Source organism: Dermacentor andersoni, chromosome 11, assembly GCF_023375885.2.
Source record: "Dermacentor andersoni chromosome 11, qqDerAnde1_hic_scaffold, whole genome shotgun sequence".
In the NCBI taxonomy this organism is placed as follows: Eukaryota; Metazoa; Arthropoda; class Arachnida; order Ixodida; family Ixodidae; genus Dermacentor; species Dermacentor andersoni.
This window is the reverse complement of record NC_092824.1, coordinates 14,619,925-14,644,488: the sequence shown is the minus strand read 5'-3', so window position 1 is coordinate 14,644,488 and position 24,564 is coordinate 14,619,925. Positions and strand designations below refer to the sequence as shown.

At 48.9% G+C, this 24,564-nt stretch overlaps 1 protein-coding gene across 1 annotated transcript in view; it reads right to left on the bottom strand.

The window, feature by feature from the left end:
- Positions 1 to 1,706: 1,706 nt before the first annotated feature.
- Positions 1,707 to 24,564, bottom strand: part of Coa7 (Cytochrome c oxidase assembly factor 7) — a 37,525-nt gene continuing 14,667 nt past the window's right edge. Inside the window, exons 2-3 of the mRNA XM_050167368.3 lie at positions 18,290 to 18,430; positions 1,707 to 6,809 (exon numbers count right to left, since the gene is read on the bottom strand). Of these exons, the coding sequence (XP_050023325.1) occupies positions 6,367 to 6,809; positions 18,290 to 18,430 (584 nt within the window). The 3' untranslated portion in view covers positions 1,707 to 6,366. The remainder of the gene's footprint in view (positions 6,810 to 18,289; positions 18,431 to 24,564) is intronic.

Genomic DNA, 24,564 nt, shown 5'->3' with positions numbered 1-24,564 from the left:
ACCGCCGGCCGCTTCGAGGTGGGCCTGAAAAATTTTTTTCCATCGATGCCATGGAATTAACGGTGGGCCGGGCACTTCAAGAAAAACGGGAAGGTTCGCCGTAAAAGCCATGCCGGGTAGCGTGCAGGAGACAGTGCAGGAGGCAAGCCGGAGCTCGCCGCAGGAATGGGCAAGGAAGAACAAAGGGGGCGAGAAGGCCTAGGCTCGGAAGCCTCGCGACGCCAAGTGCGTCGGCGGCGTTTGCCTGCCGTGCGGACACGGGAAGGGTCGCTTCACTTACGAAGCTCGTTGGTGTCCCGGGGCTTCGGTCGGAACCGCTGCGGGAATCCCATCCTCGTCGCCAAAAGATGTTGTGTCGGCAGCGGCAGGCAAGCGGGGGGCCCCGACGGGCGAACGCGCGGCTAGCGCCGGCGCAGTGAAGGAGACACGGAGCTAACTGCTCCCGATGAAAACCGGAACGAAGACTCGACCGACCCACGGCCGTTTATCACTTATAAAGGCTTCACATGCTAGATGACACCTCCCGATTGGTCCAAGCTTGTCACATGACAGAAGGGGGGTGCGCCATCTAGTTAAACAACTACAAAACATACATGTGCGATGACACAGAGATCTGACAGGGGGCGACACTGTACTACAGAAAGCTCTTATAATGGTGCTTTATTTCCACTGCAAATTTTTCTTAACACCTCTATGCTACGTATATATATATTTCAGGCATGTGTTATACATCACGACGTCTTCCAATTTTGCTGTCGTTGTTAAGTGCGTCGTCTGCTAGCGAGCGCGCGTTCATTGCGCGGACGCTGGCAGACGCCGTTTTCAATTTTTTTTTTTCATTGTTTTACTTGGATTGGTGCGCACCCACGAGTCTTGTCGGCCGGTACAAATTGTGTTTGAGCCAGGTTAACTGCGGTTTTACCGCGACAGCGTTAAGGAGCTCGTGTCGCAGAAAACCCGGTGTCGTCGGCGACACTAACGCCGTGAGCGGCAAATCCCAGAAGGCACTTCATAAATCAAAAACGTCTTGCAAGATGGGCTGGTGGGAATCGAACCAGGGTCTCCGGAGTGTAAGACGGAGACGCTACCACTCAGCCACGAGCTCGTTCCTTCAGAACGGGACAAAATCGCCTCTAGTGAATGCGGTGTTGCCTTAGAAACGTGCCGTAGAAAGTTATACTGCGGTGTATATCGGTAATTATGGCCATGTAACTTACAGAAGTCGCCGTTTCACGAGTACCGAAGTACGTTTCCGCTACAGTTCTTCTGCGCTCTGCGCACACGCAGAGCCATCTTGCGGCAAACACAGAAGACCCCCTCCTCACAATGTACGGCGCTGTCCCGACACGTGGCGCGCCACTCGCCCCATGATCGCGTCCGCGTTCATGGCGCGTCGGGGCCCGGCTATCTGTGCCGATCGCGACGTTTGGCTGGCGTAGCGTCTTTGAGTAGGCGGTGCGAACGGGGTGCGATAACGCTATCGCGTTCCACTCTTGAAGGCGAAGCTTAAGCGTTCTCCAATTTTTAACATTGTTTTCTAAATGTAACACGTGATTTTTCCCACAGAGGCCGCCTATCTGCAACATGAAACTACGAAAGAAAATTTAATTGATATCGTGTCATTTTACGCGCTCTGCTTGTTGGTGGAATATCGATCAGGGACAATGATCAAAGAAAACAATATTGTAGTGAAACAAACCAGGAAGGAAGGAAGGAAACCAACTTTATTCGAGGTCCTGCAGACCATGAGAGCTTGGGGCTCTCATGGAGTGGGCGTCTCCCACGACGGAACCGGGAGGTTGAGTCTCCTGGCGGCGTCGTGGACCTGCTGGACGGCCCAGAGTTGGGGAGCTAGTTCTTCGTTCCGGATTGCTTCCTCAAACTTGCGCTTGTCCTGTTCGCAGTTTATGTGAGCTTGCGAGCACGGCCACAGTAAATGATAGACGTTAAGGGATGTATTGCAATTGGTGCAATGAGACTTGTCGTAGAGCTCAGGCATGTTATGGTGTAGTCTGTTTTGCGTGGGGTACGTGTCTGTTTGTAGCATTCTGAGTGTAACCGCTTGAGCTAGAGTGAGCGTGCGGTGTGGCGTGCTATACTCTCTACGTTGTAGGTAGTTGTGTTTCGTGACTTCATTGTATGTAGTGGGGGCGTCCTTGTTCTCCGAGTGTTCGGGTGAAGGCAGGTTCATTAACTGCGTGGCGCGAATAGATGCAGATGACCAATGCACTTCTAGGTAAACCTAAGGGCACGCGACATATGCGCAAGAGAAAAATTATAAAAGATTCTGAATGCACTGATTGATAAAGTGAGAACTCCCGTCCGGAATAAGCATGTTTGTTTTAAAAGCTGCACCAGCCCCAGGTCAACCAACAGACTTTCCGAGAAAAGGAACAAAGGCAATTATTGGACGTTAATATGAACAACAGTGTTAGGGACAAGGTATTGCCTGTGTGCTCTGACTCAATCGGGGAGACCGGGAAGTCTTGACGAAATTAATCTCCATGGCTTGCCTGGCGATGTCCTTTAACGTGCCAGCAGGAAAAATGAAGTAGAAACACATAGCCTATTCGAATGGCATTTGCAATCCAGATTGTATTCGACTTCAGAATTCACTATTAAAAATTGTTGAATAGCCGTTTGCGTTCGAATGTAAGGAAGAAGAGCACTGTTGAAGCCTCGAAGGTGAGGGGCCGACGCCAGTGAGGACTCTTATTTCGAATGATTGTGCTGCTGGAGAGTCGTGGTTGTTGCGCCGAGGCGCAACAGTTCCCGAGAGAATTAACGCACGTGTGCTAATCGGTTCTGCTGAACAAGTTCCTAGCTGTCATTCAAAATGAACAGCCCGTTTTGGGACAGCCTGTAAATCTGGAAACTTGATTCAGGCAAGGAAAACATGTTTTTGACAGTCTCACCATGTCTGCAAGACTGCGACCCATTAAAACTGGGTGCGCCATGTGGTACCACACTTATATTTTTCAACGAACACACTGCAGCAGATCTAGAAACATCTCCACGTGTATATGAGGCATGCCCTTCCTTTAATTGCTCCATTATTGCCTTATGATAGTACACCGGATAACTGAAAGCAGTCGTTTATAATAAAGAAGCTGCTTAGTTGAGCGGACGTACAGTCGGGAACGGCATTACATTTAGGTATGAAATATAAGGTAAGCGTAACATGCTTTTCTCGGAAATCAGACTCGAGAATAATTTATTTCGTTTACACCTCTAGAAAAAAGCCGAAGGACGCAGCTGCGTTTTTACTCTTTCTTGTTTTTTTGTTATAAAACAAATTTTGGCGTTTTACGTCTGGCGAAGCGCTTAAGGCACCTTGTTCAGTTCTCACCACCTGGGGTTCTTTAACGTGCACCTAAACCGAATTACACGAGTGCTTTTCCATTTAGTTCCCATCGAATTCTGCGACCTGGTTTGGACCCGTGAGCTCGAGTTTATCAGCGCAACGCCATATCCACTTAACAGCGAAACTGTTAAGCGCTGCTTTCCCCACTAACGCGTCCGCGTGTAGAAAAACATCCCGAAGATAGTGCTGCAATGCCAGGCTGATCCTCGCCGGAGGCCACGCAGGCGACAATCACGAAGATAGTACAATGCCGGGCCGAACCGCGGCGGAGGTGCAGTTCGCCATTAAGGCGCCCACATACACAGCTTCGCTGGTCATCCTTCTTCACAGAGTGGAAGGACACTGAGTTTTGTTGTTACTGTTGAGCATGGCCTGGTCAAAAAATTTCACATGGCTTATGACCAAATATTAGCATATATAAACGCTACCTATATAAAGCTGTTCTCGGCGCCCGAGTGCCGACCGCAATAAAAAAAAAAAAACGTGCCGATTACTCCGCGTTCTGTTACGCGAGGAAGACGGAAACATGAATGGTATGTTGCACTGCAGTTTTTTTTTTTTTTCTGTCGGAGTGCTTCCCGTAAATATGAGTACAGGGCGCCAGATGGGGCCGATATGACTTATTTGTCTGAAGCGGCAAGCAGGCCATTTACACATGTTTCTTTTCCTTCTGCACTTCGCAAGACCAACTGATGAAAAACTACAAGGAACAAGGAAAATGTTTTTTCTCTAGAGGGAACCGTACACAATGGTCCTAGCAGAATGAAAGCCGTCACTGCGGCCGCAATGCACGCGCAGTCACCGAGCGGCATCAAAAACCAATAAAATGAAATAAAGCAGAGAGAAAAATACATCTATTCCTAAGGCAAAAATACACTCTTAGACAAACGTACACGCTTTGGGGTGTATATTTGCCACACAACAATAATCGTCATCCGTCGTGATCGCGTTTCCTTTCTTGGAAACGCTGCGCTCGCTACTTTCCTGCCTAGAATGCTCTGTCATGCTGGTAACGCGCATGCCGTTCGTAACTTGGAACTACCGGGCTGCCAGCGCTAAAGAAAGGAAATACGAAAAAGACAGATGACGTGTATCGTTGTGTGGCAAGATACGATATCCAAAGGGTGTAATTTGGGTTAAGAGTGTACATGTCGTATCCAATTATTTGTACATGTCGTATCCAACACCATTTGAACGGTCTGATCGCAAACGGTAGCACGCGAAGCAGTACGAACGACCCCGCCGAGCAGAATCGCCAGCAGTTTCTGAAGGCGCGACCCTGATGCGGCCCAATCCAGTTCGATCGCAGAACCGCCGCAGTATTTTTTCGTCGTCGTGCACCTCGCCGCAACGCATGCGCCGCCCCAGCCGCTCGTCCCACTCAACCGCATTCTAGTGCTCCCTCATGCACACGTCGCCCTCGTATCCGAAGATCACGTGACCTTCAAGCCTTGGTGCGGGGGCCGCGCATGCACCTTCGTAGCCGGAACACAACGCCGGCGGCGAGAACACGGCCAAAAAGTGCAATTGCATTTATTTTGACTCGACATACAGTTCTACACGGAAACCCGGACTCGGTGGACTCCCAACTCTGCGCTCCTGAGGGAGTGGAAGGCCGCGCGTAGGACGATGTTTAGACAGTGCCACACTCGATCGGCAGACCTAACCACCGAAAAAAAAAAAAAAAAAATGGAACGGTACGTAGCATATCGTCATGCGCCGCTTTTGTTACTGGCGTCGATTGAGGCAAACTGACGACCTCCCGCCCAATTTAGACCACCCGACTACAAAGGCGAGGAAGGCGCTCCAGGCCATAGGAGCTTATACTATCAGGAACACTACTGGAGCTGTGAGCGCGATGCATAGCCACCACGGTCACTATTTCACTGCGAACGCGTAAAAGCAAAATTCCCCGCTGAATCTGAAGTCACAGACACCAGGAGTCTTTCTCCGTTTAAGGGACTAGAATACAACGAGGCGCCACCTAGAGTCTTCTTCTAGTCTATAATGGACCACAACAAAACCACGATGTGCCATCAAGGGACCCCCTTTGCCCGCTTTGGGTTTTCTTGACAGCCGACTGTCCTGCCTGTTTTCCTAGCCATTTTATATTTCCCCAATTTTCCAAAGTTCGTGTTGACACTGAGTACACGACCACAGCAGCTTCTCGTAACTCAACCTTTCTCGGCGAACATTTCGCTCAGTGAGAGAACTAACCTTATATGACGCGACGACTCGTATATGCCGCCGTTCTTCATTTCCGCGGCTACGTTGCAGCCACGGAGGAAAGAAGAGGGAGCATTGCGCAACACGAGGGATGCCAAACGCATCGACCAAACACGTGACCGCCACGCTAGAGCACGCGGTAGATTTCAGTGCTCCCACGCTGGAGGAAGAGCGAGTACGGCAGGTCAACCGAAGAAGTGCGCCTCGATTAATAGCTACCGGGAACTGAACATTTTTGGTCAATTCGCTGACCTTCAGAGGTCAGACGTTGGGCCGATTCTGCGAAGGAAAAAGTGAAAAGAGTGGCTTCGCGGTGAGCTCGCTTAATTACTAGCGGCACTAGTGTTTACGGGTGCTCCAGGCATGACAGTTGAACTAGAACGGCAATTAAGATTAGCGTATACATTTGCCTAAAATTCGACCGTATGGCTTCAAACGGCTTCGTTAGATTGAAGAATAGTCATTTTCAACAAACTTTTGCAACATAAGGGCCACAATGCGCAGTTATTACGCAAGTGTGCCGAGTTATGTCGCGTTCTGCGCTTAACAAAATAGGATTGTTTCAGTATTTTGGTCAACTAAGGCCGATAAAGCATAGCGAACAAGGCCAAGAGAACGTATATATGAAGCCACAAGCACGAAGATCACGCAAATTCACGTACTAATCATCTTTCCCATGGAGGCCGAACGATCGTAGCGCCAGAGTTCACTACGGTGATTTTAGCAGAAAGCTCCTCTAGGCGCTTCGTAACGCAATGCTTTCTCCACAGCCACGGTCAGTTCCTGGTGCCCTGCTCCATCTCGATGCCCCTGTTGCTCTTCAGCTGCTCGTTGTGATCGGCCACGATGGCTCGGTATCGCTTAGCCTCGGCGGCGTCCTTCTCGACCCCCTGTCCCCTGGCGTACATGAGGGCCACGTTGGAGCAGGCCTCCATGCAATTCAACTCGCAGGCGCGCACGGCGAACTGGAAGGCGCGACGCAGGTCGCGCGGCAGCCCCTCTCTTCCGGTGATGTACAGCGAACTGGCGAAGTAGCAGCCGTCGGCCGCGCCCATGTCGCATGCCCTGGAGAGGAAGGCCAGGCCCTCGGTCACGTTCTGCGCCACGCCGCTGTCCGGGGCGGTGAGACCGAGACCGACGCCGAAGCACGCCTTGCCGTTGCCGGCCTCGCAACCACGCCGGTAGTAGCGGTGCGCCTCGGCCTTGTCCATCGTGCTGCCTGAGCGTGCAAAAACCAAGGGGAAACAATCAGGCACATCTTCGTGTTGCCATTGCCAACACGAAGCTGCTGGTTCTGGTAAGCTGCTGAAATTCATTGCAGCCGACCAGAAAAAAATATATATATACAGGCGCCTGGAGACGTTGAAGAGGCAAAAAAAAAAAAAAAAGAGAAACCTGTGCAGGGCGCCTGCTCCCCTACACCTCCAAGCTCAATTCATCCCTAAAATGACACAATGATCAGAGTTACAATTCCATAAAACAGTTAGAAGTGCCCAAAAATGTAGTAGCTGTAAGCGCGAGAAGTATGTACGTGAGGTAAATTTTTAGCAGGTTGAAATTTAGGACTTTACGTGCCAAAACTACGATATGATTATGAAACGCGCCTTAGTGGGGGACTCCGGATTAGTAATTACCACGTGAGCTTTTCTACCGTGCACCAAATGCACGGTACACGGACGTTTCAGCATGTCGCTTGCATCGAAATGCGGCCTCTGTGGCCAGGATTTGATCCCGCGACCTCGTGCTTAGCAGCCCGACACCATAGCTGCTACGTCACTGCGCCGAGCGTATTAAAGCGAAAGCTTTACTGGCCGCCAACTTGCAATTTCGCCGTGGTGGTGCTCCGAGGAGGCACATGACGTCACAACGCGCACCTCGCCGCGGATATTTCTCTCTCGCTCTCTCCCTAGTCACTACTGCGCATGCGTCACTAGTAGCACCGAGCCACAGGTGTTCCGCTTTATGTTCCGCCGCTGCGCAGCGCCGCGCCTTTCCGCCGCCGCCGTTTGGTATGACGTCACACCGCGTTCCTCGTCGTTGCGCTCGCCTCCGCTCGCTTTGCCAGCTGCGTCACATGCCTGATAACATGTAGGAGGATTGAAAAGGAGGGCTCGCGTGCCTCGCAACCACAGTTGAGGCGGCAGTATGGACGGCGACAATTCTGATAAGCAGAAGGAGGCCTGGAATCGACATCGGAACGAGATAAAGAGGAAACGAATCGCCCAGGAAACAGACGAACAGCGCGCCGAACGACTGGCTAAACGCCGCGACATAGCTAGACAACCAGACTAACCTGGACTTGCAATCAAGATTAACCAAGGCTAACTCTATGCCTTCGCTTTCGCTACGTATATCATGGCATAGCCGAGCTAAGCCACTGCCAATTTTATTACTATATATATGTACAGCACAGCTTCCAGTCGGAGCATTGAGTGATGGGGGATTATACAACAAAATCCGTGACGAGTATGAACAAGAGCAAAGAAAAGTAACAGTAAGCAGAGAAAAAAAACGCATCATTAAACAGTCTCCGTAAAATGTGCACACAAATGCTTGCGGAAACGTTCGCGGTTACTGATTGAAACAATGGTACCTGGAAGATCGTTCCAGAGTGCGATGACTTGTGGAAAGGCCGAAGAATTCAAAGGTTTAGTGTTACCAAATATGCGTTTGATGCTGAGGTGATTATAAAGGTGCCTGGATATGGCTAATGGTTTGTCAAGTGGCAGTGGGGATGGCGTTACGCTGTGAATACATTTGTGTATTAAGCTGTCATATGTAAGAGGCATGGGGCACAAGAAGAAAAGAAGAGGACGATGTGCACCGATCCGTCCGAACGGCACGAGCCCTCGAGGCACGTGACCCAGGGGTGATCGGGAGAGAAGCGGCGCTGAGCTGGGATTATCGACGTAAGTCTGGGCCAAGAAGGTTGGAGCGCCAGCTTCGCACTGGCGACGGGAGTCATGGAGGTTCGGACTGGCCCGTGACCCTGGCGACCCAGGGTGTGGCCGTCGACCTCGGCGACGTTCGAGCGAGGCTCCCTGGACCTGCTGCAGCCTCCCACGGCGCTGCCGGGCACTCCAGGAATTGTATCCCCCTTCTTCGGCAGACCAGCACGGACGATAGTCCCCGGGGCTTCTCGTCGGCACTCGGAGAGGTAGCGGCGGTAGGCCTAACCCGGAAGGCCAGAGTGCCTCGTCACCGACATAGTTCGGGGCATCGACACCCGAGACGGAGAAGCTGGCCGGTCGATAACACAACAAAGCTTGAAAGTCGGCAGGAGCACCTACTGGGACCAGGAGCTGACGCATATCGGTCTTGGAGATACGTGCGACAGCCGAACCTTGTAAGAGCGTTCCTTTTTGTTAGCGTGCAGCCATAGGCCAGAGTTGCCGGACTTTCGCGCGAAACGCGCTAAGGACGCACGTAGGCGAGGATAAGGACATTGTTTTGGCTAAGCAAGAGTGGATATTTATTTTTTTCCAATTGAGTTTTGACTTTTCCTTTTCGAGTGTGTTTTATTTTGGGTTTGTTATTAGTAAAGTCTGTTTGCTGTGCTCGCCTGCGTCTCCCGACTCCATCTCTCCCAACATCCGCACGGCCCCAAGATCAGTGTGACATAAGCATAAAAGAGCAACAGAACGACGCTTGCTTAACGTCTGGAGTGTAATTTCCAACTTAATTTTGCTTATACTGGAATGGCGGTTATATTTACATGAAATTAATCGAGCGGCTCTATTTTGTACGGCTTCCAGCACAGAAGTTAAATGCTCTTGATGAGGCGACCAGATGGACAAAGCAAATTCAAGCTGTGGACGAAGGTTAAATATGCCAATTTGCGTGTATTAGCTGAGCAATGACGCAAATTTCGACGTAAGTAACCCAGTGTCTGTGACGGTTTAGCATATGTGTTGGTGATATGCAATTTCCATTAAAAGTCTGATGTAACATGCAAGCCTAAGTACGAATATGGCACTGCACGGGGCCGTGAAACGTTGTTTACAGTATACGTGAAGGTATAAAGTGATTGTTTACAAGAAAATTGTTTTGCAATTAGTCGAGTTCAGCGTCATAAACCAGTTTACCACACCAGCATAAACAAAGTAAAGTTCCTTCTGGAGGATGAGGTGGCCATCATGACTTCCAATCGTGCGCTATACGATGCAGTCGTCAGCAAATAGTCGCATGCAGGAGGGGATGTTAGAAGGCAGGTCATTAATATAAATTAGAACACGTGAAGTGCCTAGCACGCTGCCCTGTGGAACACCGTATGTACATTAATACTTTCGTACCTAAAATATTCGGAAAAGAAGAATTATTACACTGAAGCGAAAATAGAATATACAAGTGAACGCGAAAACATGTTATATGCCAAATAACTTCGAAGGCAGCTGATTATGCAGCGTCGTATGGAGTTCTACGAAGCGTTACCAGATGACGCAACTTGTCCGTACAGGGTCGTGTGTGTGTCACTAGCATCTCCTTATAGGGTAACTATGTGTGTCACGCAACCGTGTGTGTGACGACAACGGCAAGAGGAGGGCCAGGCGACGACCATGGCACGACGACTAATCTAGTAATTAATGTACTGCGGAGGTAAGACGTTACAGCCTGCTCCGCTACGAAATCTGCACTGGCCAAAATTGGCCGATCCCGAAGGCGGTGAAATGACACCACGAATGGTGGCAGACACCAGGCAAGGAACTTCTTATGCGACGTGATGCCCGCGCCAACCGTCCCAAAAGTACTGCAAGGCTTTTACTGTCTCGTGACATCCGTGCGTCTGTATACCAATGGCTGAGGCGTAAGGCTGACACGAGGCTGCTGCGTTCGGGGACCTTAGTTCAAATACACCCATTGGAGCGTGTGAATCTGGTGTTTTTAATGAGCAACATTATTTGCCTCTTGACAGGCACTTCAGTTCGAATCCCGCCGAAGGGCACGTCATCAGCAGCATCAGCCTGCTTATGTCCACTTCAGGATGAAAGCCTCTGCCAGCGACCTCCAATTACATCTGTTTTAATTGAAGAGCTCCAAAACAAGATGGTCTAGTAACCTACAGACCTACCCACCTACAAAGTGGTCATTCATCACCATGACCATCATCATGTTATTTTTATGCCCCTTGAAGGACGAAAACCCCACCCAGCGATCACCAATTACCCCAGTCTATCTAGCTGGTTCCAAGTTGCGCATGAAAACATTTCGGCGCACCGCTTAAATGATCTGCAGTCCCCCACTGCGCTTGCCACCCCTTGGGGTCCATTCTGTAACCCCAACAGACGACGGGTTATCTGTCCTACGTATCACGCGGCCTGCCCAGCTCAATTTTTCCTCTTAATGTTACGTAGAATAAAAACTATGCCCCAGTTTTTAAAGCGAAGTTTTCTTGCCTCTTCCTTCGACTTTCCCACTGCTGCTGCTGCGGGCTGCTGTTGCGCACACCGCGTTGGGGAGTGGTTCAGAGCGTATATATAGACCTTTTCATTGGGCGAGGAGCAAAAGGGCGCGCGGCGAGCCTTTCCTCCTCTCCTTTCGTGCTGCCTTGTGTGATCCGGCGCGGCGCTGCTTGAAAGTATAGCTGTCGCGTGCTGCGGAAGGATTTCGATATGTTTTAGATCGTACTTCGTGAAATTTACGCAATGTCCGTTCATATAAGGTCGTCAGGGAAGCCTTTTCGGTGCATCGGTAACTACAGTACGCGGAAATATCTCTTGGGGGCGCAAACATGTGACGCGCAACATCAGCCGCGGTGTGTATGTGCGTGTTGTGAACTATTTAGCGTATATCGGTTTCAATTCAACGAAGAAAACTAGTGTCTGTGAATTGACAGTATGAAATGGTAAATCTGCTCACTATCTGATCGCTTGGCGCAGGGACTAAAACATAAAACTTAAGAGCGCACGCTCGTGTACGGCCAACCAAAGGCAACCACGAAACACCTAAGCGGCAGGCGCTGTCAAATAATTGTGATACACGGGCATCGTTCTCACGCATTTCAAGTCTAGTAGGCTTGAAATCACTATATGTCTACGCTAGCCTTCCTGCATAAGGCCGATGACACTGCTCAATACAGCGATCGCTGCGGTTGGTGAACCAGCACGATACATATATAAGCTGTGTGCTTCGGCACTGGTTTTTTGGCATGTAAAGCCATAATATATGAGTGATCGCATAATAAGAATTGGATGGCTATTTTTGAGGACAAGATTTCCGTAATACGCGTGAGTGTGTCGGAGAGAACGGAACGAACATAACCGACAAAAAAAGTCGGTTGTGGTCTTCCTCGAAAAAAGAAATAAAAAGACGAGTTAACGCCGCAATATGACTTCACATAGTTTATAGATCGTAAAGTTTATACACCTATAAACGTTTATGCCGTATGCTAGGACCATGCGCTATATAGAACAAAGATATCTGTAATCCAGCACCTACCACTGCTTAGGACACTCGCGCCGTTCGTAAACGGTTGCTTTCCTGGACAAGCTTAATTGACACTGGAAGCTATGTAGTTATTACTAACAAAAATTATTTAATTCGTGGGTAGAGACCTCATCCACCGAACCTAGTAGTCACGCAATGTAATCTGCAGCTAACAGTTTGAATGATCGTCAAAGTATAACAACACAGCTCCTATCGTAGCAGAACGGCACCCACGCTGTTACGATCGTCGCGTATGTTTCATTACTCCTAAACCGCAGCTTAGAACTAGAGGATAATACTGCAATGCGGTCACATTAGTGAATGGAACATTCAGAAATGCAGAATTGATCTCCGAGGCTGATTGCAGGCTCAAACACTCGCGCACACATCGCGCTGCGTGCTCCGTCCGCCTCAACGCCAGCAGAAAGTCCGGTCATGCCGACTTAAATCACTTCAGCACGTCTTACGGAACTGTTTTCCACGTAGAAGGCGCCACGTCATACTACATAGACGACACGAGCGCGAAAAACAAACGACAGAAAACTACCGCCGAGCGTATACCTGCCATGTAAAACGGAGCGCTTGCGTAAGCCAGCATGCCGACTGCTCATAGATGGCGCCACTGCGTAGCAATATGTAAAGCCAGCAATATGGTGCAATATAGCGCACAGCCACAGGGCTAGACGAGGTTCCCATTAGGCTGATTAATGAATTAGGACCAAAAAAGTAAGGAAGCTATGGTGAAAGCAGTGGAAAAAACTTTAATAAAAGATAGACGAATACCAGACAGTTGGCGACAAAGTAGAATGAATTTAATTTATAAAGGTAAGGGGGGAGAAAGACAGAATTCACTCGTATTGACACGTGTACTTATCGTTATCGGGCGACCACGTTTCGCCGCTTAACAACTGTAATCGCACAGCGACGGACGCGCCTGCATGTATCCGACGTTTCTGGAAAGTTATCGATGCTTCTACCCGGCTGTCTGTTGTCGCCGAACCTTGTGTTATCTGATTTCATCGCGTAACGCGAATGGTGTAGAACTTTGTGGAAGGCACGCGGGTCCAAACGATTAGTCTGGAACATTCGACGACTGCTCTATAAAAGCCGACGCGCTTGACCCGCTGATCAGATTTTCGACGATCGCCGACTGTGTTCGCCGCTTTCGTTGTGCTATAAGTGTAGCCTGTTTTGTGGGCACAGGTTCGCCCAATGAAATCTAGTTTTGCCTTTCACAGTATTGCCACTGTGTTGTTAACGTCACCACCACGTGACAGTATAGACCGTTGACCATTACATCAGTAACATACAGGCTAGCAATCCAGGCAATCAAATTAAAGCTTCAAGCATGGGCAGAGAATAATGGCATTTTTGGGAGAGCTTCAGAATGGCTTCAGAATAGGTAGCAGTTTGGATGATTACTTATTTGTGCTTGTTCACTGTATAAAAAATATCAAAGGTAGAAAGCAGACCGTTATATATGGCCTTCTTAGACATTACAGGAGCCTATGACAACATAGACCGCAACATTTTTGCGGGATATTCTGGAAGTGGGGAATGCTTAGGTGACGACTGTCTACAGCTTTTGAGATATATTTACCTAGAAAATACCGTTTGCGTTGAACGGGAAGAGATGAGGAGCGAGGAGAAAGTTCATATCAACAAGGGACTGAGGCAGGGGTGCTCTTTATCTATACCGCTGTTTGTGATGTGCATGGTGAGGATGGAGGAAGGAAGTAATATCGGGTTTACTCTCTCATACAAACAGGCGGGTACAGTAGTAGAACAGCAGCTTCCAGGTTTATCTTATGCGGACGGCATTGTCTTGCTAGCTAACAAGCAAAGTGATTTGCAACGTCTGGCTAATACCTGTGGACAAGAAGGCCACAATTTAGGTTTGAAAATTTAGTGTTAGAAAATAGGGTGTTATGGTATTCAATGAAAACAGTGAACAGACAGTGGAGATACAGGGCCAGGAAATACCTCGGGTAACAGAATATAAATACCTTGGTATATGGATAAACGAAGGCAATAGATATATGGAAATTAAGGAAAAAAACAATAACAGTGAAGGGCAAATGAAATGCAGCCATAATGAAGCACAGAGTGCTATGGGGATACAATAGGTACGAGGTGCTCCGAGGTATGTGGAAAGGTGTAATGGTTCCAGGACTTACTTTTTGGAAATGCGGTTGTTTGCTTTAAATGAGGGGTACGATCAGGACTCGATGGGAACCAAAGGTCAGTGGGTCGCCTCGCATTGGGCGATCACGGGAAGACTACAAATGAAGCTGTGCAAGGTGATATGGGCTGAACTAGTTTTGAAGTGAGGGAAGCTCGCAGTAAAATTGAGTATGAAGAACCACTGAGGAATATGGAAAAAAGTAAATGGGCTGGGAGAGTGCTGAAGTATCTGTACAGAAAAACATTGATTCACAGTGGAGGAAAAGAACAAGAAAGCTTACCAGCAAGTATGAGGCTTGTAGGGTGGATAACACAGCAACAAATAACGTGAAGCGGGAAGTCAGAGAGGCTGAAATTATCTCATGGGTGGCGGCAATGGAAAAGGAACCTGCCATATGAGTAACTACTTAAGAGGAAAAAACGAAATCAGGAATGAAGCAATTTATGATAACTCAAAGAGAAGTGCATTTCTTTTCGAAGCGAGATCGGGATGCCTTAGAACACGCACCTATAAAGCGAGATATAAGAAGCAAGAAGAAGCATGTGCTTGCTGCGGTGAAACTATGGATACGATGGATCATATTTTATTATAATGTGAAGATATCTGCAGAGCGGTCGGTTTAGGCGCCACTGGAATCGTTGAAGCCCTTGGGTTCAGCTAGAGCAGTGGAAACGTAAACATGTCCCCAACAGAGATTAGTAAGAGGCGATAGGAAGATTGGTGCAAGAAAAGTAGGGAAACGAGCAAAAACGGAGACGTACAAAAGCATAGTTCGAATAAGGGGATCAGAAAATTTGGTTGTGGAAGTTCATAGTGTTTTTTTCTTTCTTTTTTATTGTTTAACCTAGGTAGGACATTAGGCTGTATAATAGCAAGAGCTTAATGGCGCAAAGGGGACGCTCATAACATCCATCCATCCATGGTGGCGCCCATGAAAAAACGGTGTATAGATGACAGCGCAAGTAAAGCCCAGACCACACGTACGCTTGCGGACGCGCGCAAGCTCGCGTTCACGCGCCCACGCATGCGCACACGGTGCGGCATGGCTCGTACGCGTCGAAACGCGGCGTGATCTCGGGGAACAGTTCCTCTCTGTTATCGCGCGCTCATGACGCGCTTGGGTTGCCTCGCGTCGACGCGCCTGGCTACGCAGCTACGGCGCGGAGCGTTCAACTCTCAGTGAAGCAGATTTATATCGTGCAAGAATGTGGTTCTTCCTTCCTTTTTGCACTGATCTAACAGCTATAAAAATATAACAATTACGTTTATAAATATCGAAGCATCTTGAAACGCTGTAAGTAACAAAGTACGAAGCGGCGCCTGCCGAGGCGTCTGTGAGTGAGCCCAGTGAGCGCGCGTTGTCGCGCGTCTTTGTGGATGCAAACCACCATTACTCGCGAGGCGCGGCAGGCGCTAGGCGCGCGGACGCGAGCTAGCGCGCGTCCGCAAGCGTACGTGTGGTCTCGGCTTAAGAGAGAAAAGGCGACGGGAGAAACTTGTTTTTACCCCACCACGTGGAATGTGCACAATGCCCTCTGGAGCTCCCTCGTCGTCGCCACATTAGCTGCTTGACAGCTGTAATTATCCGTGACTGGTCTCAGAAGCGTTGCAGAAAGTGCAGCACTTCCCGTTCTACTAACGTGCGAGGGCAGAGGGGACGCAGATAGAACAGTAGAGAGGAGAAGAAGGAGAGGGAGAAGAGGCAGTTCCAATATAAGAGAGGGAGGAGGTGACGTGAGAAGGCAAGGAAACCCCACTACTATACGACAGCGGTTGCGGGGAAACAGCTGGACAAGCTTAAGTTCAAGATACGGTACAGTAGGTTGCTGCTATTTCTGGAAAATAAACGCCATGCAAATACGTCAAGCGGGCAACTTACGCAGGGCGTGCAGAAGCAGAGCCACATTAATTGAAGCATACCGCAAGGTAGAGGAGACACTACGGAAGCGGTCGACCGTCAAATCAACACTTCTGTGGCCGCCGCGTTAGCTCTGCGGCTATGACATTGCGAGAGGTCGTGGATTTGATCCCAATTACGGTAGCCGCATTTCGACGGGGGCGAAATAGAAAACGCACGTGTACTTAGATTTTGGGACACGTTAAAGCACATCACGGTGTCAAAATTATTCCGCAGTCCGCCACTACCGCTTGCCTCATAATCCGAGTGTGGTTTTGGAACGTATGGCCCCATAATCCAATTCAAGTTTAATACTTCTGCCATAGTGCAATGTGCCATGTGAGGAAATGACAACGCTCAACCCTATCAGAAGTTATAAATATGGCGCACAACAACGCCTCAAGCAGGCAGCAGTGGTGCACGCAAGGTAACGTTTACCGTTTACCATCAACTCGCCACTCTCGTGTTAGCCTAAACGTCGAAGAAATTAAGCTTTCGCCGTCGACACCAGCGCTAATTATTTGTCAATCAAAGCATTCAGCACGGAAAGCTTCGCTTACATCGATTCCCACAGCGCATGGGATGTGCATAATTTTTCTGTGATCCACATCGCTCTTTTTCTGTCTCCCAACGTTTTCGGCAGCTACTTCTAGCCAGTAATTCGGAATTATAACCACTTACGTCGTGCTTAACTCGCTCAAAGTTGGAGGCCAGCTAGCAGAAGCCCAAATCAACAAAAATTTAGTGGGGATCGCACCTATCGAGGCCTTTTGGGCTATCATCAATGTTGCCACTGTTGTCACGGCAACCGTTGCCATGGGATGCTCACCTTTGTTCCTTGTTCGCAGAGAGCACTACATAACGGCACAGCCTCCCGGCGCAGAGGGTGCGTACTCTGCAATGCGCTATGCGCTGCACATGCTCACGGTACCGATCCGCCGACTTACCGTCCCTGCGCCGAGTGTTTTTGAGTATCGTGCATATAAGAGCCGAGGGATTCACCCAGTCAGACCCGTAGGTAATGTGCACCCTCGAGATGCGTTTGGGTTTAAAGGGACAGAAACATCAACCGGTCAGCAGTCGGGATAAGCATTATACTGTTAGAGTATTGGTAGAAGAAAAACCAAGAATGAGATAGATATAACCGGATCCGCTACAAGCATAGGCAGTGCTACACGATAGGTACGTTTTGAGGAAGAAAAAATAACAAGATTAAGGAGATGTATACAAATATACTAGATCGTAAAACATGCACAGCCTACCTGAGAAAATCGAGCGAGCAAGGAGACAATTTGTCACCAATCCTGTTTCAAAGGGGATGCCAATAAATAATCATCATCACTGTAAATTCACTAGGAGAACAGAATAGACGAACGGTGCATCCTAAGCTAGCAAGAGGGAAAGGCGACTTCTATAGGGCTTCTAACGTTGCGAAATAGCGCCCAGTTTCGCGTTCGTTTCAGTTTACCGCATGGTCTGTCGCCACTTTTTTTTTTTCTCGCGCTGTTTCCAATATTACAGGGCTGTTATTGCGACAGAAATTACACGGAGACTCCAGGCGAATTTCCGCAGTCGTCGTGCCCGTTGGCATCGCTGTGGTGTTTCGTGTAAAGTCCAAGGGCGATAACACAGTCGCCGTGCGCCGTATGTGAAAGCGAGCGAGGGTGAGCCGGCGATGGCGGCTCGATGGCGACTCGTAGTGCCTCTACGAAATATGAAATCCGCTGTGGCGGCCTAAAAGGCAACCGCATAGAGTAAGCAAACATTCGCATTAGAGTGACGCATGTGTCTGCTCCAAAGTCCAGCGACCACTCAGCACATCCTAATGGAAAGCGAACGTATTCACTCAGCGAGACCCGTAAGTAACGCCTACCTTCCTGAAGCGCCGGGTTTCAAAGCGAATAGAAGCATTAACTGGCGAGCAGTTGAGATAATCTTTTAGAATACATTTAGAGTATTTGAAAAAAATGCGCATGAAGCTGAGCCCTTCTAAGCATATAGATAACTTTGCAAATTAGAGATAGATGTTTCGATGACGACAAACAACACAGGCATAAGCAAAATGCTGGAATGCGGCACAGGCTATGCATATGTGCAACTCGCCGCACCGTCTTAACGGGGACGCCACTAGAAATCGTCATCGCGTTTCCTTTTCTTCCATTCTCCTCATACGCGGTGCAGAGGGCGCACTTACCTCTGCCAACGAGCCTGTAGTTGGCGTACTTTAAGCAGCTCTTGCCATGGTTGTTGTCGTCGCAGTTGTTCTTGTAGACGTTGCAGGCACGCACGAAGTCTTTCTTGATCGCCTCTAGGTAGTCGCCCAGGCGATGACAACCTGCGTCAGCAACGACAGCCATGAGCAGACCGAAGTAGCGAGGTCCGTGCTCCACAGCATGTAGCTCGACAGATCAGTTAAGCCATCGAATATCGGGCGACGATGGCAGGCCCATAAAGGCTGCTAGAAGAACGTCAGGCAGTGTGCGAGCTGCGTTCAACTGGCGTTGCTTACGAAGTACCCTTGACATGAGGCGAAAGTTATGCTGGACAAAGCGTACGCTACGTGAACGTAGAGTGCCTCACTTGGCGAGGAAGACGTCGAGACTCCCTAGATCGGGCTCGGGAGCATGCGCTTAGTGCAAACAAAAAAAAAAATATAATAGAGATGCCCCACACGAAAGTGCACAGTTCGATGCCTGTAAGGATGAGTCTTGGCGGACTATACAGTCACGCTTGGCTGGTGCGCTATAAAACACTAACGAGTGCGAGGCGAGAAGTGGCACCTATTAGGCGAGAATCAGACAGTTAACAGATGTGCCCGTGACGCTTGCGCGATGCGATTCGCAAATAAAGGGAGAGGCAAAAGCTTTTGCGCGGAAATCATTAACCATAAGTATGACGATGCACTGTATGAAAACCACTGTTAACTAAAATGTTGCTCAATATACACAAACCCAAATGTACTTTTCGAAAAGGTCCACATTTCGCGCGAATACAAGCCTCGAGCTGCTAAGGAAATGCATCGATGGCGGCACGGATGTAGTCTACGTCCTTTATTCACTGCATGATTTTTCTAATGCCTGACAAAGAGCAACAAAATCGCGGTAAGAAGTAGAGCAGACTGTCCTTTTTAACGCGGACCAGACTAAATAGTCAAGCGGGTTTAGATCCAGGCTGTTGGGCGGACGTTATGAAGTGTAAATGAAAGCAAGTAAGTTTTTGTGAGCCTGAGCGGAATCCTGCTGATACGTTCACTTACGATTTACAAAGCGTGATTCAGTCGAAGGCAGGAGCTCCTTTTTCGGGACGTCTACCAGATAATTTGCGCTCTTCACTTAGGCTCCGTCTTCCAACGCCCGCGGAATCATTCAATTACAAGTGATTGCTCCAAGTTCGATCACGGATTGAGGGTGAAAAACTCTTTAGGCAATCCTTCCGCTCACGCGGACTTTTTCTGAGACTTCTTCTCAATACCCTATCATGTGGTGGTTTAAACACTGCTTGATAGTGAACACTGCCTCGTCTGTGAAGAGAATGCTTCGTTGGCGTGCCGTGCGGCCGAAGCGTTCGAGCAGGTCCTTGCATCAGGTCTCTTTCATGTGCTCTGTGAGTCTATGAGCTTACTGAGCCTTGCAACTGTGCAGCTTCGAATTCACAATTGTTCGGACAGAACGCTCAGGAACTCCTTCGATTTGGGCCATTTTGCTTGCCTACTACTAATTTCTGGAGAGTGCGCAAACTTCTGTTCACCCTATATATCTTGGCCTTTAGATGCGCTAAATCTATAGGCTGTTTCAGGGCAGCCTAGTTTCAATGAAATCATTGGTACTTTCCTGGTAGTGTGCGATGTACTGAATGGGTTTAAATATCAAAGAAAAAGAAGCATTTAGATGGGCTGTACTACCCTTCTTCAGAACTGTCGTGTGTGAAACACCAAGGATCTCTTTCGGAAGCGCTCTATCCACCGCGCACGAACGAAGCTTCCGAAGCCTGACCTCAAAAATCTGGTGGCGGCCACGGAGACTGGCTTAAATTCCTGAGCCAACTTGAACCTACTGGTACACTCAACTGATCAGTTCCGAACGTTCTCTCGGTACGGTTTACATTCGGCTGGTCGAAATGGAGCGCTCAGAACATATTCACCTCGTTGTGCCGTGCTCCAGCTCAGAGCGCTCCGAAGCGCTATCACCTTCGAGCTAAGAGAGTGCGAACTTGACCCAAAGGAAGCTCGATCACGTGGCTAGTACAATTGCTCTGGGAGCAGCTAGTTCGGCTGTGGCTGGCTCCAATATTTAGAGGGCTACGCATCGCTACAGAGTTGAAGCACGCTAGGAACTACTCGGATATATCCCCACTAGGCTAACCTATCCAGCAGACTTGATTCAGTCCGAAATCGGGCGACTACTATATACTCCTCTTTTGTAATTATAGCTGTAACGCCAGCAAATATCATTGCAAAATCACTTAAGTATTTCACACTTAGCCTCTTGCCGTAAGATAGTACGGCTCTGCCTGTGTCATAAATTCTTTTATCCTCCCGTAGCGGGTAAGAACTTCATCCGATCAGCTCATCGCAACTCTCGCCGCAGGCGCTCAAATGGTGTTGATCCCCAGCTTATCCATATGAAAGCTTTTCAGCACTCCTTTTTTCAACCTACAGCCAAGGACTGCAATGATCTACCCAGCCGCATCGATATGACGATGAACCCAACCCACTTTAAGAGAGAAACGACATTTGATCTTTTGGAGAAGATTTCGGAGCACAATAATTAAATGCCACTTTGGAGCAGCCTAGGTACTTTCGGAGCAGAAAAATATGCTAGACTGGAGGAGTTATACTGGTTTTTTCGTAGCAGATGATAAAATATGCCATATGACCCCTGGAGTTAAAAGCATCACCTAAACATATAATAAATATTAATATTTATTAGGAAACATTGTACATACAGTAATCAACGCAGATTGCCTGAAACAGACAACTAAGATGACGGATGGTTATCGAACGCGCCGTAAAATCAGCTACATATTTAAAATACCAGTACTCGTGGTGCCATAGGCACCGCGGAAACCGTGCGGCCACGTGCGCCTTGGTATCATGCCGTTCAGACGAACTCCAAGATTAGAGGCCACGTGGATATTAACAGCCTGACAATTCTACTAGGCTGGCTCTGGAGCGTCTAGACTGCCGGTCACAGAAGACTGCTGAGGACGCAACTGGAACTCTGCAATCCTGCTGGTGAGCTTTGGCGACATCGATGCTGGTCGAAAACCATTTAAAATGCGTATGGACTTTAAACGTGTTTCGTGCTCTTCCGACGCCGCGTGGTTAAAAGTTCTACCTGACGTCACAGAAACGTACATCGGAATCCGGGAATCAGTTCGACCAAGCCAAACTTTTCGACTTCCTTGAAGAATTCCGCGAGCGCCCCCACGAGGCGTGGCTCTGGGAGCCTACCAATTCTTGTTGGAAGGAAGCAACGCGAGAAACGGGACAAAAACAATAAAACACGTTGTGGGGCTAGTTGGTGCATAGCTTTCAATAGGTGAAGCGCCAATCGTGACGGCACACAAGAAGAAATAGAGCGCCTTGTCCTGTCGATATTTCTTCTTCTGTTCGCGCTTCACCTATTGAAAGACAAAAACAAGATGACACAAGACGGCGCACTGACTACCAACTGAAATATAGCATTGACGGCAGGTGGGTACCCCCTGTTGTGACACAATGAAGACAGGTGTGCAACGTATCCGAGGAGCACGATGAAGAACGCAGCACAACGTATCCGAGGAGCACGATGGAGACCGGTGCACAACATACCCGAGCCGCACGTGGAAGACCAGTGAGGGGCGATAGAGGCGGTGAACGACTCGGCGTTTGTGATTGGCCAGTGGATTCCCTCAACGAGGGAAAGAGGAGTTATTAAGGCGGAAGCCTTTAATGGCTCATTGTCAAGGTTATCTGCCGTTAGCAGAAACTGTCACAGCTTTCCGGCCTCCTGATTGGTCTCATCTGTGTCGGGACGTCAATGTCGCTATAGGCGCAGGTGTGCGCCTCCCGATTGGGCGCTGTGTGGCCTGACGTCACTGTCGCGAGGCGCGCGTGGCGACCGTCTGCTTGGGTGTGGTGTGGCGGCGGCGGTGGAAGCAGTTTACTTTGCGGTATCGTGTGGGAAGGATGCCTCGTCTCGCCAAACCAGTGTCTCCGAACACGCGAAGTGCGGCAGCCGCTGAACGCAAGCGGCACTCAAGGGAGGCTGAGCGTATACGTGGCATGCATCAGGGCGGCGAGGCGCGTCCGACACCACAAAGTCCAGGGACGCGATGGGCCAACACAAGAGAGGCAATGCGTTTGAAGCGACTCCTGGGACGCGACGGGCCAACGGTGTCCAGGGACGCGACGGGCCAACGGGGTCTAGACCTCGTCTTCAGCACTTGCAGTAGTGTGACCAACCTTGAGTACATATATCTGCACTTCAGTGACCATAAAGCAGCTATCCTGGATGTGGACCCACTAAAGCACAAGGAGTTCACCGGCCATGATTTGCAAGCCGACATCCTCCCAGATGACAGCTTTGAAATGATGGACTCAGAAGACATCGAAAAGATAGACATAGGCGTAAACGACGTTGCAGGCATTTAATAAACAAATAAGCATTCACATAACAGTGTACGAGTTGTGTGCCTCCGTGGTGTTTCCGACACAACAAATCGCCATTGGCAATTGTGTCAGGCTTTCGCCGTTTCCCACTGTAGTCTCGACAAAGTGTTTTCCGTTTTTTTTAAGGCCGTCCTGGCCCCCGTGTTAATCAGGACCGCTCGACACTCGGGTAAGAGTCACCACCATGTACCAATGAAGTGAATACAATCGTTTTAATTTATTTTTTTCATCATCACGATGCCCAGCTTCGTCGTCGTGTCCTAATTCTTGCGGTGAAGACCCATGCACCTCACCCGGTCGAGATCATATCAACTAGTGGCAGCGATGGTACACTCCACCCTTCGTCCTGGCTTCAGCAGAATGGTGAGCGCTTGACTTTCTTTGGGAATTTGCAAAATTTTAGCTAGTGTGTTTCCTGAAACTGCAAATTAGTTTCTGTGCGTGCAAGCTCCTGTTGAAAGCTTCCTCACGTCACAGCAGAGTAAGAAAGTCCTCGTTCGGCATGTACCATGGATTTAGGCAAACAGAAAAAAGCCACAGATGTTATTACTATGTCGAGAGCTGGGAATTGAGGTCGGGAAAAGTCAGAGAAAGCCGCAGCTTATTGAGGCGCTTGAGAAGTGCGGGGCTCTTGAGGACAAAATTTCAGAAGCATGGGAAGAGACAGAAAAACGAGCTGAGAAAGCCGAACAGAACGCTGCAGAAGAAAGACAAAAATCTGCAGAGGAAAAGCAAAAAGCTGATCAAAGGGAAGCTGTAGAAAGAGAAACGAGAGCAGCAGAGAGCTGATCAAGACGCAAAAAGAATGGAATGAGAGGAACAGAGAGCTCACGAAATAAAGCTAAAAGAACTAGACGTGCAGCGGGATCTGGCCGTGCAATCGACAAATAACATCTCAATAAATGAAAGACGTTCAGGTGAAGTAGGAGTAAAAATAAGGGATCTCATGCCGTCGTACAAGGTAAACAATGACATGGGATTGTTTCTCGTTACTTTTGAACGAATCTGCGAGAAAAACTGGTTGACACTAGGGAGTTCGCCACAACGCCTGACCGCTCTTTCTTGCGAAGCAACCGAGATAATTGCAAGGCTAACGAGAGACTACGCAGATGACAATCGGAAAGTAAAAGCTGCGTTGCTGAGGAACTATCGGCTCTCAGCGGAGGCTTTCCGTCGTCGTTTCCGAGAGACAGCTAGAACGCCGGGCGGGTCTTTTCAAGATTTCACTTACAGGCTGAAAGTCAATTTAATTGAGTGGCTAAAAGCGGAAGATGCGTTCGTTTGTCACGACAAGGTTGTTGAGTTAATCTGCATGGAGTATAGTTCCATGGGTTTTTGAGCGAAGAGATGCGCCTCTGGATTGAAGATAGGTCGGGCGAAAAGGACCTGGAGCGTACTGCAGTGCTAGCAGATGAATTCGCTGCACGTCGCGAAACCGAGAAAACGCGTGTCAGGCCATTCACTAATTTCAGCAAAGAGGAAAACAGGTGCGTCATTCACCACGAAAAAGCTGGAGGAGGGACAAAAGACGTGCAGCCCGATAATTCAGGAGAGAATAAAACCGCAGTAAAAGACGAAAGAAAAACAGAAAAAGCGTTTGATGCTAGAAAACTGACCGGCTGTTTCCGTTGCCAGGAGCCTGGAGACATTGCGATCGGCTGTCGGAAGCCTGGAATTGTGTTGTTTTTCTTTCGTGAAAGGCGCTGATGACAACTTGGCCCTCTTAGAACCCTACCTTCGAGACCTCGTAGTGAAGAAATGCCGTGTAAAGTACTTAGGGACTCAGCTGCGACAATGGACATTGTCCACCCAGCGTT